Raw genomic sequence first — 19,109 nt, 5'->3', positions numbered from 1 at the left:
TGCTCGCTTAGGGAGGTCAGAAACCTGGCAGTGTGGTGCCGGGACAACAACCTCTCCCTCAACGTGATCAAAACAAAGGAGATAATCGTGGATTACAGAAAAAGGAGGACCGAACACGACCCCATTCACATCAATGGGGCTGTAATGGAGCGGGTTGAGAGTTAAGTTCCTTGGTGTCCACATCACCAACTAACTATCATGGTCCAGACACACCAAGATAGTCATGAAGAGGGCACAACACATTTTCCCCCTCAGGAGACTATAAAGATATGGCATGGGTTCCCAGATCCTCAAAAAGTTCTACAGCTGCACCATTGGCCCCAGTACGTCACTGGGGCCAAGCTTCCTGCTTTCCAAGTCATAGACTGTTCTCTCTGCTTCCGCACGGCAAGCATTACCGGAGCGCCAAGTCTAGGTCCAAAAGGCTCCCTAATTAACAGCCACCCGGATTATTTACATTGACGACCCCCCCCCCCTTTGTTTTTACACTGCTGCTACTCACTGTTTATTATCTATGCTTAGACACTTTACCCCTGCAAAGACTGACCTATAACCCTGCACATTGACTCGGTACCGGTACCGCCTGTATATAGCCTAGTTATTTATTGTGTCACTTATTTTATTTTTTACTACAATAGCCTGTAATAAGCCTTTTGCCAGATACAGTTTATAGACAATATCCATGTCCATTTAGGCTTGTGCGTTCAAAGCTTTGTGCATCATGTTGAGGGGACAAGACCTAAAAGCGTATCACGTTACATCAGAAGTGTAGTGCACAGAGGTAATTCATAAAGGGGTGACCCGATCCTGTAGGTTCATGCTCTACAACATTCGCAGAGTACGACCCTGCCTCACACAGGAAGCGGCGCAGGTCCTAATCCAGGCACTTGTCATCTCCCGTCTGGATTACTGCAACTCGTTGTTGGCTGGGCTCCCTGCCTGTGCCATTAAACCCCTCCAACTCATCCAGAACGCCGCAGCCCGTCTGGTGTTCAACCTTCCCAAGTTCTCTCACGTCACCCCGCTCCTCCGCTCTCTCCACTGGCTTCCAGTCGAAGCTCGCATCCGCTACAAGACCATGGTGCTTGCCTACGGAGCTGTGAGGGGAACGGCACCTCCGTACCTTCAGGCTCTGATCAGGCCCTACACTCAAACAAGGGCACTGCGTTCATCCACCTCTGGCCTGCTCGCCTCCCTACCTCTGAGGAAGCACAGTTCCCGCTCAGCCCAGTCAAAACTGTTCGCTGCTCTGGCACCCCAATGGTGGAACAAGCTCCCTCACGACGCCAGGACAGCGGAGTCAATCACCACCCTCCGGAGACACCTGAAACCCCACCTCTTTAAGGAATACCTGGGATAGGATAAAGTAATCCTTCTAACCCCCCCCCCCCCCCCCCTTAAAAGATTTAGATGTACTATTGTAAAGTGGTTGTTCCACGGGATATTATAAGGTGAATGCACCAATTTGTAAGTCGCTCTGGATAAGAGCGTCTGCTAAATGACTTAAATGTAAATGTAAAGGGCATATGCCGCTATTTGCAGCTTTTCAAAAGTTTCTTCATAACATATCATGAGTACAATGTATCACATTCATTTACATGACATTTACATGAGATCAGAACTGTAGTGCACAGCAGGAACTCTTACAAGGGTCTTTAAAAAAATAATGTCTTAACATACCACCACTGTACTAACAATGTATGAAATACACCTCTATCCTCATGTAACATATACTTAATAATGAACTATGTCGCCAGGGAAGCAACTTACTCAACTTGCAGAGGTCGTCCACTGTGAAATCGGTCTCTTTGAAATGAGAGTTTTTCCTCCTTTGGAAGAGAAAAAAGGATGATGAAATAATACGCAGAAAGAGAGGAAGAAGAGAGCGAGAGAAAAAGACTGACACTGCTCAAAAAGAAGGAGAGAGAAAGATCAAAGGATATAGAAATGTGAAGAAAAAAAAACTGTTTGGTCACAGTCGGTTTTCGACGATGAAAGAACAGCGTTATTGCCCTGAGTGGCTGTATTTCTACAGTTGAAAGATAAAAAAAAAAGTGGCTTAAGGGTATAGTAAGGCCTATTCCCTATATAGTCCACTACTTTAGACCACAGCCTATAGGGCTCTGGATAAAAGTAGTGCACAATATATTGGAAATAGGGTGCCATTTTGGGGGCGGCCAATATTTTATAAAAGTGCTTTTACATTCCAAATGTCTCCGTTGATTCATGACATTTCACTCACCTCTGTTTCTTCATGGCAGAGAACTTCTCTGAGACAATGTGCTTCAAAAAATTGAAGCAAAAAAAGAAAATCTGCCGGGAGGAATGAAAGATGAAGTTACGTCTTTCAGGTGTAAAAAAATAAGGAAATTAAATACATGACAAAACGCTGCCCCCTAGTTTTCAAAAACACCCCAAAACAACTCACTTAAGTTGAGAATTGGATATCAGTTTCAGAAATCAGATAACATTTTACTCTCATCTTCACAAGCCATTATATTTACATTGGTGTAGTAAATTCCTAAAACGAATTTAAGAAGACGGCAACAGTGTTATAACTGTTTGAGGGCAATAACCATATTAACTAAATAGAAAACTAATAACCAATGTTTTAATATTCCACATACACGCGGGCACACACATACAGAGAGAGAGAGAAGAGGTGGCATTGATATTGTGTTAGAGTGCAACTGACCTCCTCTCCTTTGGTGAGGCGATCAGGCAGCATATGACTGTAGAAGTGACACAAACCAGATGAACGAGTATGATTACAGAATCCATTAAACAAATCAAAGAACACTTTATTACATATGATTATTAGCTGCCAACACCAACCAACATTTTTAAATGTCCAATGCAGCCTTTTATCTCAATAACATAACATTTCTGGGTAACAATAAAGTACCTTACATTGATTGTTTTCAATTAAAATGGTAACAAAAAAAAAGCTTCCGAGCAATTTCTCAAGCAAGAATTTTGCTAGGACTGTGTGGGAGTGATCTGAGTGGGGAGGAGAAAACTGAAAATTAGCTATTGGCAAGGCAATTCTTTCTTATTGGGCTATTAACCAATTTACCACCTGGTGATGTCATCAGGCAGGCCAAAACTCCAACCCACCAAAACAGGCTGAAATTTCAGGCGGCCTTTTCAAACAGCTCTTAAATAAAAAAGGGCATTATCAAAATTTTACAGTCTTCCAACCTCATCGTGTGGAAATATATATAACACACAGGACAATCACATCTTTGACTGCACTGGGCCTTTAATACTTTCTCAATATCTGTTCCTTTCTATTCAGCATCCGGTTTTCTCCATGCACCTGGTGTTACCTGGTACAATGGTTACAATGTAAGTTTTACTTTCCAATTTATATACTTGTTGAATCAAACAGTTCAAAAGATCAAAGTCAAAGTCAAGAAGACTGTAAAGCACAAGTAGGGGACCGTTTAGACCTTGTAATTTACTAAATAAAGTATATCAATAACCAACTGACCAGTTGTCACTCATTTTCTCTCTCATCTCCAGCTTAGAACCTGAACTGACCATTAGGATTGCTTTTACATTTAAAGGGAAAACAACAAATGAACAAACTCTCAATGGGAGTTTGAGCCATAATGAAAGATTACGCAAATCCATACATACCGCTGCATCATAACACTGATTGCTGGTAAAAAAACACCAATTATTACAGATATTATTAAAGGGGAGAGGTTTGGTGTGTGTGTGTGTGTGTGTGTGTGTGTGTGAGTGAGAGAGAGACTCCCAGTTTATCCCTCTTCCCTGGCCGCAGTCTCAGAAGTTTGTCCTGGAATAATTACTCTGTAGAGCCATCTCCGGGGCAGGGATTTTTTTTGTTAATATTTTTTTTTACTCCGTTTGACGAGTTAAACTTTGGAGAGATGCACAGCGGTAATTATGAAGGAAAGCCTCGAGAGAGAGAGAGAGAGCGAGAGAGAGAGGGGGGAGTGGAAGAGAGAAATGAAAAAGGCTCCATCTCAATTCGCCTTTCGGTGATTCCTTGCATCCTATGTCCTCACCTCCTCAACTACTGTATATCGGAGGAGAGGGTCCAAAGTTCCTTCTTTCTGACTTTCTTCTCCAATGTGTTGAAAAGGTTGAGGAGAGAGAAGGTGAGCAATCAAGGAAAGATTAATTGAGACAGAGACAGGGTACTTAACTTGGCCTGCTCTACCCTCTCCTCAGAGTCTTCCTTCCTATAAAGCTCCTTCCTCAATTATGCATCTCAAACACATCTGGGTCTGGTCACGTTTCAGTTTTCCCCTCCCCACTCAGACAGTCCTCGATTGCTGTTGTGAACACACCCCTCAGTATTACTAAGGAGTAATGGCGGTGTTGTGAGTGGACTGTGAATCCTTACCCAAAGAGGAACCAGTCGTAGGCGATTGTCAGATAGAGGATTTCAGCAGGCTCCAGGCTGGCGTGGACGGCACCATCCTATTAAAAAATACATTAAAGAATTTCAACATGTCATTAAATAAACTCCACGCAAATTAGCCCCGAAAGGTGACACATGTAAATGTTATACTCCTGTTTCATTTTCTTAAAAAAAACTAAATAAGAATTCAGACCGTTTACTCAGTACTTTGTTGAAGCACCTTGGGTAGCGATTACAGCCTCGAGTCTTCTTGGGTATGACGCTACAAGCTTGTATTTGGGGAGTTTCTCAAATTCTTCTCTGCAGATCCTCTCAAGCTCTGTCAGGTTGGATGGGAAGTGTTGCTGCAGAGAAAATGAAGGTCTCTCCAGAGATGTTTAATCGGGTTCAAGTCTGGACTCTAGCTGGGACACACAAGGACATTGAGACTAGTCCCAAGGCCACTCCTGCATTGTCTTGGCTGTGTGCTTAGGGCCGTCCTGTTGGAAGGTGGACCTTCGCCACAGTCTGAGGTCCTGAGCGCTCTGGAGCAGGTTTTCATCAAGAATCTCTCTGTACTTTGCTCCGTTCAGCTTTAACTCGATCCTGAATCATCCCCTAGCCCCTGCTGCTGAAAAACATCACCCCAGCATGATGCTGGGGCGGCAGCATAGCCTAGTGGTTAGAGCGTTGGACTAGTAACCGAAAGGTTGCAAGATCGAATCCCCGAGCTGACAAGGTACAAATCTGTCGTTCTGCCCCTGAACAAGGCAGTTAACCCACTGTTCCTAGGCCGTCATTGAAAATAAGAATTTGTTCTTATTAACTGACTTGCCTAGTTAAAAAAAGGTAAAATAAATGCTGCCTCTACCATCCTTTACCGCTTGGCATTCAGGCCAAAGAGTTCAATCTTGGTTTCATCAGACCAGAGAATCTTGTTTCTCATGGTAGGAGTCTTAAGGTGCCTTTTGGCAAACTCCAAGCGGGCTGTCATGTGCCTTTTACTGAGGTGTGGCTTCCGTCTGGACACTACCATAAAGGCTTGATTGGTGGAGTGCTGCAGATATGGTTGTCCTTCTGGAAGGTTCTCCCATCTCCACCAAGGAACTCCGGAGCTCTGTCAGAGTGACCATCGGGTTCTTGGTCACATCTCTGACCAAGGCCCTTCTCCCCCCGATGGCTCAGTTTGGCTGGGCAGCCAGCCCTAGGAAGAGTCTTGGTGGTTCTAAACTTTTTCCATTTAAGAATGGAGGCCACTGTGTTCTTGGGGACCATCAATGCTGCAGAAATGTTTTGGTACCCTTCCCCAGATCTGTACCTCGACACAATCCTGTCTCAGAGCTCTACGGACAATTCCATCGACCTTATGGCTTGGTTTTTGCTCTGTCAACTGTGGGACCTTATATAGACAGGTGTGTGCCTTTCCAAATCATGTCCAATCAATTTAAATTTACCACAGGTGGCCTCCAATCAAGTTGCAGAAACATCTCAAGGATGATCAATGGAAACAGGATGCACCTGAGCTAAATTTTGTGGCTCATAGCAAAGGGTCTGAATACTTATGTAAAAAAGGTATTTCTGTTTTTAATTTTCTGATAAATTAGAAAAACAAATTATCTCCACCCGACACAGCCAGAAAAGGACTAGCCACCCCTCATAGCCTGGTTCCTCTCTAGGTTTCTTCTTAGGTTCTGGCCTTTCTAGGGAGTTTTTCCTAGCCACTGTGCTTCTACACCTGCATTGTTTGCTGTATGGGGTTTTAGGCTGGGTTTCTGTACAGCACTTTGTGACATCAGCTGATGTAAGAATGGTTTTATAAATACATTTGATTGATAAAAACCTGTTTTCGCTTTGTCATTATCGGGTATTGTGTGTAGATGGATCAAAAAATATATAATTCTATTTTAGAATAAGGCTGTAACTTAAAATGAGGAAAAAGTCAGCGGATCTGAATATTTTCCCAATGCACTGTACCTACCAGCGCTCTAAAAAGTCAGGCAAACAATACTTTCCTGTCGATATTTTTTTTTACATTTCAAGTGGCTGAAGGACAAACCCCACAGACAACCGGTAGTGACTTTTTCAAATCCTCCTACATCAGAAAGAGCAGATTCTGAGGTTTCTAAAACACTTACCAAATAACTCTTTCAATTTAAGTGATTAGCTCTATTTCAACTGGCTTTTCTAGTGTTAGGCAGTGTGTCTTGAATCTTAATTCGACTTGCGTGTTAAGACAAATGGGAGGGGCATCGGGGGTGAAAGCAGATGAATGCATTGTGGAATTACAGAAAAATGTATTTAGAAGTTCCTTTTGAATTGAATTACTAAACTGATACCTGGGTGGCGGTGGAGTGTGTGTGTGTGTGGGGGGGAGCGATAAAACAGTGGGATAGGAAGGAAAGAAAGAGAAAAACAGGGTGATAGGAATGAGAGAGAGAGAGAGAGAGAGAGAGAGAGAGAGAGAGAGAGAGAGAGAGAGAGAGAGAGAGAGAGAGAGAGAGAGAGAGAGAGAGAGAGAGAGAGAGAGAGAGAGAGAGAGAGAGAGAGAGAGAGAGAGAGAACACTTACTGCCCACAGCGAGAGCCGCAGGAGGGACACGAAAAGAGGCGTCCGGTCCCAACCGGATATGCAGTGCACCAGGAGACCGCTCTCATCTACAGGGCAAATCAAATCACTGATTAATCAGGCTGTCATACACAATTAGTTGGTATACACAGCCTGAAACATTGGAGTGCAAAATCAGTAAATGTTTCTTACAAGCCAGAATGTTGATTAAAATTACATTTCAATTTACTCTACCGATTGTCTGCGTGGTTGGTCTTTCAGCTGCTTGAAATTTGAGAAAAAAAATCTCCACAGGAAAGTATTCTTAGATAGTAGATTTGCCACTGCTGATTGCGAGGCAACGTTCCTTCTGTGATTCTGTTACGCTTGGGTGCCTCGGCTATTGTTTACATATTGTGCAAGTGTTTACATCACGTGTGTCAGTAGACTGAAAATACACACCAGAAATACATCCCAACAAAACCATATACACTACCGTTACATAGTTTGGAGTCACTTAGACATTTCCTTGTTTTTGAAAGAAAAGCTAAAAAAATGTTGATTAAAATATCAAATTGATCAGAAATACAGTGTAGACATTGTTAATGTTGTAAATGACTATTGTAACTGGAAACGGCTAATTTATGGAATATCTACATAGGCGTACAGAGGCCCATTATCAGCAACCATCAGTCCTGTGTTCCAATGGCACGTTGTGTTAGCTAATCCAAGTTTATCATTTTAAAATGCTAATTGATCATTAGAAAACCCTTTTGCTATTATGTTAGCACAACTGAAAACTGTTGCGTGATTGAAGAAGCAATAAAACTGGCATTCTTTAGACTAGCTGAGTATCTGGAGCACTAGCATTTGTGGTTTCAATTACAGGCTCAAAATGGCCAGAAACAAAGCACTTTCTTCTGAAACTCGTCAGTCTATTCTTGTTCTGAGAAATGAAGGTTACTCCATGCGAGAAATTGCCAAGAAACTGAAGATCTCATACAACGCCATGTACTACTCCCTTCACAGAACAGCGCAAACTGGCTTTAACCAGAATAGAAAGAGGAGTGGGAGGCCCTGTTGCACAACTGAGCAAGAGGACAAGTACATTAGAGTACCAAACACCTCAAGTCCTCAACTGGCAGCTTCATTAAATCGTACCCGCAAAACACCAGTCTCAACGTCAACAGTGAAGAGGCGACTCCGGGATGCTGGCCTTCTGGGCAGAGTTGCAAAGAAAAAGCCATATCTCAGACTGGCCAATAAAAAGAAAAGATTAAGGGCAAAAGAACAGACACCGGAGAGAGGAACTCTGCCTAGAAGGCCAGCATCCCGGAGTCGCCTCTTCACTGTTGACATTGAGACTGGTGTTTTGCGGGTACTATTTAATGAAGCTGCGAGTTGAGGACTTGTGAGGCGGCTGTTTCTCAAACTAGACACTAATGTACTTGTTTTATTGCTACTTTAACAGTTTTCAGCTGTGCTAACATAATTGCATAAGGGTTTTCTAATGATCAATAAGCCTTTGAAAATGATTAACTTGAATGATTAGCTAACACAAGATGCCATTGGAACACAGGAGTGATGGTTGCTGAAAATAGACCTCTGTACGCCTATGTTGATATCCCATTAAAGAAAATCTGCCGTTTCCAGCTACAATAGTCATTTACAACATTTAACAATGTCTACACTGTATTTCTGATCAATTTGATGTTATTTTAAACAGACCAAAAATGTGCTTTTCTTTCAAAAACAAAGACATTTCTAAGTGACCCCTAACTTTTTAACGGTAGTGTACCTACCGGCTCCCTTAAAACGATACTTTCCTGTGGATATTTTGTCCCAAATTTCGAGCGGCTGAAAGACAAACCACACAGACAACCAGCAGAGTAAGGCTGTATATAGCAATTCATTGTGTATTACAGCCTGATTAAATCAGACAACCAAATAACAAACACTTGAGAAACAAAGGATTGAACCAGGTTTTTATAGCGACTAGTAAGTGATGAGGATTTAAACAGCACAATGGCAACATAAGCCTTTGGTCTTCCCTGGGTCAAGTTTGACTTTGGAGGCCTACATCTCAGGGACCCTCACTAGACGACCATATGAGATATGATATGACTTACCCACTCTTTCTCCATGTTCATTTCACTCCCTGACAGAAAGAAAAAATTGGTTACAGCCCCCAAGGAGCTTTAACCAACACGCGCACACACACACATACTGACCGTCGCTGTTGATGATGTGAAGCAGCAGCTTCAGGTAGTTCTGGGTCTGATGGACCAGGTCCCAAGACTGAAACACAAGGACAGAGAAGAACACATGAGGACTTTCAACACGTTTTCACCGGAGGCACATCCAGCAGGTCACTAATGTTCAGATAGAAATATGTTATGTAGAACAAATATGCCTCTCTGACATTTGGAATAAGGATTCATGACATTTCTATCTGCAATGTTTGCCTACTGAACGTGGCCCTGGTGTGGTGACTACATCTCTTATTACCTAAAATATGCATTAAAACACAAACTGTCTTACAGCAGCGGTTTTCTAAAATCTCCTCAGGGACCCCCAACCTACTCACAATGTTGTTGTAGCCCTGAACTAGCTCACTTGAGTTAACTAATCAAGGGCTTGATAAGTAGTTGACAAACTGAATCAGGTGTGCTAGCTCTGGAATGGATTAAACACATGAAATGGCTAGGGGTGCCTGAGGAGAGGTTTGAAAACACCCGTTTTAGAGAATGTCAAGACGACATGAGAAATGAATGGTCGGCAACCATGCCGTTCCACGGCCAACCTACAGAGGTCACTGTGAGACCAGTAATACTGTGACATAATAGGAATCACATTTCACTGAAGTATAATTGGAAAGTTAGACATACCTGATATAGTGGCCTGGGTGGTCTAGTGGTTTGGGCCACTGCCTCCGACAGACAAACACGTGTTGGCATAAATTTGAATCCAGCCTAGTGCCCTGTGATACAGTCTCCTATCTGTCCTTCTCTCCTAGTCAACAACACTGAGGAAATACTCAGAAGAAGGAAAAAAAAAAAAAGACTAACCTGATATTCACTCCAGTTTATATTCAAGTTCTTGGTAAAGCACGCAGGGATTGTCAAAGGAGCATCCACAAAATCCTGTCAACAATAAAAATGGTATGTTTTGAAATGTGAAAATCATTCATCTGGATGGACATATGATACATCACAATCTGAGATCAGAAGACCATAGAATGACTAGAATGGGTGAGGATAAAGTTAAATTGCCTAGGTTTTAGTCTTTTATCCCTTCTATTAACTATACTTCTAGGCAGGAAACGTTAAAATCGACCAGCATACCTGATTCCAGTTGAATACTAGTCCCTCAGCGGTGTAGTCTCGATCTTTGTAGTCCTTAAAGAACTCACACCCTGGAAGCACAGAGAGAGGGGTCCGGTGTCACGATACAACTGTACGCATTGAGAACAGTACAGGTCCTCTAGCTATCCAGTTCTGAGTTCAAATACGGTTTGAAATCTTTCAAATACTTTTAGTGCTTTAGCCTGCCCGGTGTGCCAGATGGGTGGAGTTTGCGTCACCCATAGCGCCGATCAAACTCAGTCAAGCCCAGCTTAAGTGTTTCAAATTATTGCAAATAGTATTTGATCCCAGGTCTGTAGCTATCTCTCTGGGGAAGACGTTTATTAATAAGATGTAGAAATGCATTGTAAGGCCGAGTTACTGTCATCGACGTAACACTAAATTTATTTGTCAAGACTGCTGAAACCTGTTTTCCTAATAAAAAGGAGAATATTTTAACAATGAACTGGAATGTAAACGTAGGTTGGGGTTGAAAGAATTGTCTTTACCCGGGTAAGGCACAGAGAGCAGGGTGAAGTCCGCATAGCGTTGGGCCTTATCCACCTTCTCAGACGAGGTGACACTGGACAGACAAGAGACGAGAAGAGAGGGGAAGATAAAAAATTAAAAATGTAAAAAGTGGAGTAGAGAAAGAAAATATTCAGAAGGTGATGAAAACCGTACGTGTATACATGACGCCTGACTTAACGGTCAGTGACACATGTACACACAGCTGCACAACCGGCGAACCATAGTAAGTATGTGAACAGACAGAGACAACCACGCCATGCACACACACGTCAACATTACATCACAACCATACAAGCACGCAGGCAGGCAGCTACATAAATAAAGACAACACACACCGCCACACATGCAAAGGTCAACGTCCAAAAAAAGTGTACACTTGTTTATTACATTACATAAAGTCACCATAAGGCCACCATGAACAGGAGCCAATGACCCAGAACAGATCCCCCTCTGTGTGTGGGGCGGGGGTGGGAGGGGTGAATACATTAAGAGTCCTGGCTGTGAGCTTGAGACTTACTTAAGGCCAAACTTGACCTTCTTGTTCTCCACCATGAGGTCACAGATGTAGCGCACGGAGAGGTAGCGTAGCAGCTTGATGTCCAGACCCCGCACCTTGTCAAAGAGCTGAGAGTCCCCGTTCCTGTAGCGAGGGAGAGACGGGATGTAGAGAAAGAGTTCAAAGAAAAATGTTAGACGTCATCCAACGACCACAAAAATGTATGGGGCATTTTGAGCATTCCAAAAAAATAAAAAAATAAAATAAAACAATAATAAAAAAATAAAAAATAAAAAAATCAGGCAAGGAAAACAAAACACACGTCACTGGATCACGTGAAAAGACACCAACCTCACACCGTCGTCGTCCTCTGGAACCTCTGGCTCGGACTCTGCCCCCCACGTGTCATCCGTACCCCCTAGAGGGGGAGAGAGAATGCGAATGAGCAAAAGAAAGGGAGGGAGAGCGAATGAGAGAACGAGAGATGCGTCACCACCATATAATTCTTACATGCTGACCGGACACGTCGCGTGCGCGAGCGTTGCAAAATAAATGTAGAAATCCATGTTATTCAATTATTGCTCGCGAGCGCCAACGAGCTTCGGCGTTGCCAATGGCTAAAATAGAAGTCATTCCTATTTCTGACACAGATCGCGCTGCAAGTCCTGCCTCTCCCATCTCCTCATTGGTTTATAGAAGCAGGTACCCACGTACCATCTCCTCATTGGTTATAGCCACGTGGGTGATTGAAAGATGAACCGTTTTGCTGGTTGTCGTGGTAATACTATGAAAGTGGAGATGCCAATCACCATATAAGTTCAAAGAAGCCTGGAAGGAGGAGAGATGACTAGAAACGATTCGGTTGACCGTTTTATGTGTGGATTAATTGTCGGAGTAGAGGACCTTGTGCATTTCAGGTAAAATAACAACTCAATGTTTATATCCCAGGAAAAATTAGCTAGCAACAGCAAGCTAGCTAAATAGGACAAATTAGCTAGCAAGTGCAAGCCAACTAGCTAAATTGCCATACATGTTTAAAGCTTTTCGACCTGTCCCCAAATTAATGTAATTGGTTCAGAGTTTGTTTTGATACTTTAACCTGCGTGTCGTGATCACGTTTGGTGTAGGGGGACAAAATACATTTAGGCACGATAGGGCACGCCCGCAGCCGGTTTGGGTTCCGTGTAAAAGTGGATTCAATGAGGACACACTTGAGGATACTTCTCTCATAGGAGTTGAATCGGGAGTGTTTGTAAGGTGTTTTAGATCTATTTCAGAATGAATGGGGCCCTATGGCACTACTGACTAAACCACAATATGACTATCAACTACTAAACTAAGCCAAATGCATAAAAACTGTCTTGGGGAATAGACGGCAGCCATCGCAAGTGAAAATATAGCAGCACTGTTTGATCGTGGAACATAGTTCATCATTCCAGAGTTCCCAGAGGTGTGATAGATGAACTGACAAGCATTACGTTCTTGATGGTAGCTCGGCAGTGCCCGGCCCCTAACCATCCTACCGACTAAACTTTGCGAGGCATGTCACTTCACACATCTCTTCGATTAGCCCACCACTTAGCACGCACACCGACGGCGCGCGCGGTCAACTAGTCGATCATTTGAAGACCACATTTTGATTAGGACAGCGCCGTCGTGTTGCTTCGAGACACACGTGGGGACTCCTCGATCAATTTGTTTTCACCGAATCTCCGTTTGGATATTGGGATTAGGCTACAATTAGGCTGGGGAAATGTTAGTTAAACTGAGTTTAGGGCTGCTAGTGATCATCTTTTCTTGTTGGATCATTTACTAGAACCTTTGGCCAGCAAGTTATACATGTAGTTTAACAAGTGGATTAATTTTGCTATTTACTCGCAGTCGCATAGTAGCCTAGCCCTACTCCCGATCAAAAGCCTGTGCCTTCACTGACTCGGCTCAATCAATGTGATTTTGATTCACTGACTCTCCATCCGTATAGGCTATTTGGTTACCGTAATTTCCGGACTATAAGCCGCAACTTTTTTCCCCACGCTTTGAACCTCGCGGTTTAAACAATGACGCGGCTAATATATGGATTTTTCCCGCTTTCAATTTTTTTTTCAAAAAAAAAAACCATTCTGTGACGTGCTCATTTTTTTGGCAGCATGAAGCTTTCATTAGACCAATGAAATTGCCGAACGGGTTATGGTCAAACAACTTCTTGGTTTACTGTTTAGATTAAATTGAGCGCTCTCAAACTTCCCATCATTCTGATTACGGTAGTCATTTTGTTACCCTCATCATCGCAAAGACACGGAGAAATGCATATGATGCAGCTTTCAAGTTGAAGGCGATTGATCTGGCTGTTGGAAAAGGAAATAGAGCTGCTGCATGGGAGCTTGGTCTTAATGAGTCGATGATAAGACGTTGGAAACAGCAGCGTGAGGAATTGACTCAGTGCAAAAAGACAACTAAAGCTTACTGCAAATTTTTTATTTTTTGTTACAAGCCGTGTTTCATTAAAGCCTATTTATTTTTGTTACAAGCCGTATTTCGTTAAAGCCTGTGTAAAGTTAATTTGTTTCAATGTACCGGTAGGTACCTGCGGCTTATAGACATGTGCGGCTTATTTATGTTCAAAATAATATTTTTTTTACAATTCAGTGGGTGTGGCTTATATTCAGGTACGCTCAATAGTCCGGAAATTACGGTAATTGGTTTCTGGCTGGGCAAATAAGTGGAGGTGGTATAGCTCATCTATTCATTTGCACAGCTATCACAGATCAGAAACATTTAGCATGCAATAATGTAGCCTAAAAATCAAGTGCAGGCCTATAATTTTGCTCCATCAGGTAGAGGCAACTCCAAAAAGGGCGCGGAGGGTGTGAAATATGAGCACGAGACTCACATGCTTTTGAAAATAGGATGGCTGTTATTTTCTGTCGGTATCATGATGAAGATAATCCCAATTTAACACCATACGCCTGCTCCTTAAAGTGGAGTGAAGGTAAGAAAGAGATGAAACGCGGATTTTAAAAAACACGGGCTTGGGCTCCGTTTAAAAAAATAATATAATGTATTTTTGTTTATGACAGCGGTTCCACACGTTAATGTGACACCAGTTGTATGGGGAAAATATTACTTGTATTTTATTCTGCTATATTCTTACCATAATATACTGTATATATGTGTTGACTGATTGGGGCAGGTATGTTTTGTCGGTTTAATGAAAAAAAAGAATGAACCATTTAATTAATATGGATGTAATTAAACAAAAAAATATGCTATTCTATTAGTCTTAATGTTTCTTAGGACTGGCCTGAACGAATTAATACAATTATTCAAATAGACGCCCACCCACATCTGCACACCACTACCACCACCACCACGTGTCACCGGCATGCACACGGTAGGTATAAAAGGCATATGCAGGCAAGAATGTGGCAATAATGGGCCTGTTTGTAAGGGGGTCATATAAACATTGTCCCATTTTTTTAACAGGCAATGTTAATAACAGGCATATGCAGTATAAGAGGCTGGAAGCCAGCAGCACAGGGTCAACCGCAGTACAGGCAGCACCCCTGGAGCAGGGGAGGAGAACAATGGAGGAGGACGAGGATGTTACAACTCAAGATGTAGACCGAGTACTAAATGGCATCCTATTCCTAAAATGTACATATTTTTAAACTTTTACCCCTTTTTCTCCTCAATTTCATGATATCCAAATTGGTAGTTACAGCCTAGTCTCGCCGCTGCAACTCCCGTCCGGACTCGGGAGAGGCGAAGGTCGAGAACCACGCGTCCTCCGAAACACGACCCTGCCAAGCCGCACTGCTTCTTGACACACTGCTCGCTTACCCCTAAAGCCAGACACACCAACGTGTCGAAGGAAACACCGTACAACTTGTAACCGAAGCTAGCTTGCAGGCACCCGGCACACCACAAGGAGTCACTAGAGCGCGATGGCACAAGGACATCCCGGCCAGCCAAACCCTCCCCTAACTCGGATGGGTCTCCCGGCAGGCTATGACACAGACTGGGATCAAATCCAGGTCTGTAGTGACGCCTCAAGCAATGCAGTGCCTTAGACCGCTGCGCCACTCAGGAGGCCCCCTATTCCTTATTGAATTTTAAAACACAATCCACTTGCAGTGAAGCCGCTCAACTACCCAACCCCCCTCCCGAAGAGTGCTGGTCTAGGATCAAGTTCCCCTGTCCATGTAACCTTACTAAATATAAATCAAAAGGGAAAAACTGATCCTAGACCTACTCTGAGACGCTTTGTGAATACGGCCCTGAACTAGATTCACTTGCTAACAAAATTTACTTTTTTGTCAGTCTCACCGGAGAAGATGTAGTTGTACCCGGTGCGTCCATATAGCTCCCCCCAGCCTGCCAAAGTGGACGACCGACAAATATGCTGCAACGGAAGACAACACAGGATAAGTATTAGACACACACAGGCACGTTAACATACTCCTCATTTCAATAGTCTATAAACCATTCAATCAAGTCCCTCTTATTGTTGTTTTTGACACGTTCACTTCTTTGCTCAAAAGGCAAGAAGTATTTAAAAACAATGCTCAACAGGTTTTCAAAGATTTGCAGAAAATCAAAGGCAGAGGCCATTTTTAAACATTGTGACAGATCAAAGAGAAAGAGAACATACAGCAGCCCAGGCTAAAACAGTTCCAAACTAGGAAGGTAAAGTTTCAAGAGAAGCCCCCCCCCCCCCCCTTAATTACAAATGACAAACGTGGTCGTATTAGCCATAGTAGGCTAATAGCAAAGCAGTAACAAGCCTAGCTGTTAAAATAAGTGAAGTAAAGACAGCATTTGAACTCAATCTAAATTGCAGCCTGAAAGTATGGCATTAAAAAGCTATTAACTACAAATTACACTTTTATAAATGAAAGATCTCAGAAAGGAATGTGCCTAGCTGGCTAGAGGTGACTTGAGGGCCCTGTTCAAACGCTCTTAAAAATACTTCCTTCCTCGAAGCAATCACTGATGTGACATGACAGGATTAGGCTAGTGTTGGCAAGCATTCCACTGCATTGACTTCACTAATTATGTCTGACCAGATCAGTGATTACCCCAAGGAATGGAGGAAAGAAGGGTGCATTTGAAAAAGTATTCAAACCAGGCTGATGTCTCCGGACCGCAAAGGGACTAACTTCCTGGTGAAATGAAGGCGAGACATAGAAAAAAATACATAAACATAAAAATAAATATATCTCAAAGTTGTACTTTGCCATTGTAGAGGATGACTGGGCAGACGAACCTCCCTCGGCAGCGGGCCATCTTACTGCGGTTCACCAGGTCCTGCAGCTTGGTGATCTGGACCGTGCTCTCAAACCTGGGGGCACACCAGCAATATATGGATCATCATAAATGGATCAGCAATATATCATGTTCATGGCTCTATTATAACAAAGCAATATATGGATCATAATCCTCAATATAGCAATGGATACAGTCCTTAGCTGTGGTATATTGGCCATATACCACAAACCCCAGAGGTGCCTTATTGTTACTATGAACTCGTTACCATCATAATTAGAAAAGTAAACCGTGCAGGGGTGGGTGAATGGAAGAGGAGGACGTTAAAACTTAAGATGTAGAATCCTAAATGGCATCCTATTCCCTATTATTTCTTAACATCTTTAAAAACACAATCCACTTGCAGTGAAGCCGCTCAAGTAAAAGTAACGTGTTTGCTCTAGATATTACGGTTGGGTGAAAACGTTCTGGGTGTTTTTATGAATTATTGAGTGGCTGATTTCCCTAAATTGTGAATTTGCGTAGAGGGAAACTACGGAGCAGGGCACAGACACACATCCGGAATCATAATGCCTGAAGGGAGGGCATTATCCCCATAAACATCGTCATCTAGCCTGACGAGCACATTTTGGAACATCGAGACATCTTCTTCACTGTGTGGATCTTATTAGTGTTGCACTGCTCTGCTCATAGGTCAAAAGCACATATTCTATTTCCCGAACAAGTACCAAAATAGAACATTCCCATGTTTCCTGTTGATTCACACAATACATATGACCTCGGACATGAAAATGGGCATATAATTTTAAACCCCCTCTGTGTCATGAATCATGACTCATGACGATGTGGGCTGAACTATATTAAACCCGTTTAGTTTTTCTGTCCAATAACAGGTCAGGGCCCATATTCACAAAGCATCTCAGAGTAGAAAGACTGATCTAGGATCAGTTTTGCTTTTTAGATCATCATGAATTGATTGGGCTATAATGGACAGGGGGACCTGATCCTAGGGGCTTAGATAAGCACTCTTACTCAGACTCTGTGTGAATATGTGCAGTGGACTATGGAAGGCACAAATAAACAACAGTGTAATTAGTTACTAAGTGGCCTTGATTAACTGTCAAATCCTTGCTTGTTTCCTCCATTGCTTTCAAAGCGCATTGGAAAAGAGGATCATGGTCCCTCCCTTGGACCTCCTCCTCCAATGAGCTTTGAGAGGAGTGGAGGAAACAAGTACGGAAGAAGCAAGGATTGGACATCTAGCAGGCCGAATATTTTCTGACACAGCCTCAGTGATGACCTTGTTAAGGTAACGTAGGTAGTAGGCTAGGTACCTGTCTTTATGGAGCTCAGTGCTTTCATACTCCAGGAAGACTATCTGCTGTGGGTAGTGGCCACACACCTCTCCGTTGGTGTTGTGGATGACGCTGTACTTGTAGTCTCGGCCGAAGAGTTCCAAGCAACGCTTCTCTATCGTCTCGACCTGTAAGGCACAAATATACCAAAGTGGTTATTGTTAGTCTGTTAGTCAAAATTTCCCCCCCCGGCAAAGAAGGAAAAACAGGACGTGTATCTAAATCATGTGGACACAAACAAGGAAAAGTCAATATATGTTTATTGTCCCATGTCCAACATTTTATTTCCATCCCCCTTGGTTTCTGTCAAGATTGCGGTGACATTAATAAGAAACTGCAGAATTTCTTCTTTTAAAGTGCCATTTTTAAGATTTCCCACTGCTCGTTTGGTCATTTCAACTAATGACATATGAAATACCACTTTTAAGAATATGAACCAATAAGATTACTGTTTTATCATTATCCCAGACCCATTACTTCATTGTATAGCCTATGTCTATGTTGTCAAAGGAGACTTTGTAAACCAACAATGTATAGGTCTAGCTTCAAATTAAAAATACAAATTGTTTCTCTCATGGAATGCTATCCCGGAAACAAGCGCTGTAACATGGACACACAATGCCTTCAGAAAGTATTCACACCCCTTGATTTTTTTCCACATTGTTATGTTACAGCCTGAATTTAAAATGGATTAAATTGAGACTTGTCACTGGCCGACACAAAATACCGCATAATGTCAAGGTGGAATTATTTTGTTATTTATTATTTTTTTCTAATTCATTAAAATGAAAAGATGCAATGTCTCGCGTCAATAAGTATTCAACCCCTTTGTTATCTCAAGCCGAAATAAGTTCAGGAGTAAAAATGTGCTTAACAAGTCATACTTGTATGGCCTCTAGGGTTAACCTCAATTAATAGACTGGTCGATTCTTTGGTCGATAGGCTGTTTGTCGACTAAGATTTTTTTTAGTCAAGCGTCCCCGTGCCATCTCATCGAACTAATCCATTGCGGAGGCCGAGACTAATCCAATGTGGAGGCCGCCGGGATGGCACAGTTCAAGAAGAAGGAGAGTGTGGCTAAGATGCACAATGCAAGTCTCTCTCCAGCCAATTTGTGCACATTCATTGTTTCATAACTTAATTGTGTGAATTGTTTGTGTTTGATTGTTAATGTCTATCAATTCCCCATTACATATATC

The 19,109-nt window shown here is 42.5% G+C and overlaps 1 protein-coding gene across 2 annotated transcripts in view; it reads right to left on the bottom strand.

Moving 5' to 3' along the window:
- LOC106565250 (myotubularin-related protein 14) overlaps positions 1 to 19,109 on the bottom strand; it is a 45,746-nt gene that overhangs the window by 15,795 nt on the left and 10,842 nt on the right. For both annotated transcript variants that reach the window (XM_014132148.2, XM_014132150.2), the window contains exons 2-15: positions 17,890 to 18,038; positions 16,523 to 16,631; positions 15,617 to 15,692; positions 11,642 to 11,708; positions 11,312 to 11,434; positions 10,773 to 10,846; positions 10,264 to 10,334; positions 9,988 to 10,062; positions 9,151 to 9,217; positions 6,944 to 7,029; positions 4,379 to 4,455; positions 2,696 to 2,732; positions 2,243 to 2,313; positions 1,771 to 1,829 (exon numbers count right to left, since the gene is read on the bottom strand). In XM_014132148.2, coding sequence (XP_013987623.1) covers positions 1,771 to 1,829; positions 2,243 to 2,313; positions 2,696 to 2,732; positions 4,379 to 4,455; positions 6,944 to 7,029; positions 9,151 to 9,217; positions 9,988 to 10,062; positions 10,264 to 10,334; positions 10,773 to 10,846; positions 11,312 to 11,434; positions 11,642 to 11,708; positions 15,617 to 15,692; positions 16,523 to 16,631; positions 17,890 to 18,038 — 1,141 coding nt within the window. The remainder of the gene's footprint in view (positions 1 to 1,770; positions 1,830 to 2,242; positions 2,314 to 2,695; positions 2,733 to 4,378; positions 4,456 to 6,943; positions 7,030 to 9,150; positions 9,218 to 9,987; positions 10,063 to 10,263; positions 10,335 to 10,772; positions 10,847 to 11,311; positions 11,435 to 11,641; positions 11,709 to 15,616; positions 15,693 to 16,522; positions 16,632 to 17,889; positions 18,039 to 19,109) is intronic.

The sequence above is a fragment of the Salmo salar genome, chromosome ssa12, assembly GCF_905237065.1.
Source record: "Salmo salar chromosome ssa12, Ssal_v3.1, whole genome shotgun sequence".
In the NCBI taxonomy this organism is placed as follows: Eukaryota; Metazoa; Chordata; class Actinopteri; order Salmoniformes; family Salmonidae; genus Salmo; species Salmo salar.
This window is presented reverse-complemented; position numbering and strand designations above follow the sequence as displayed.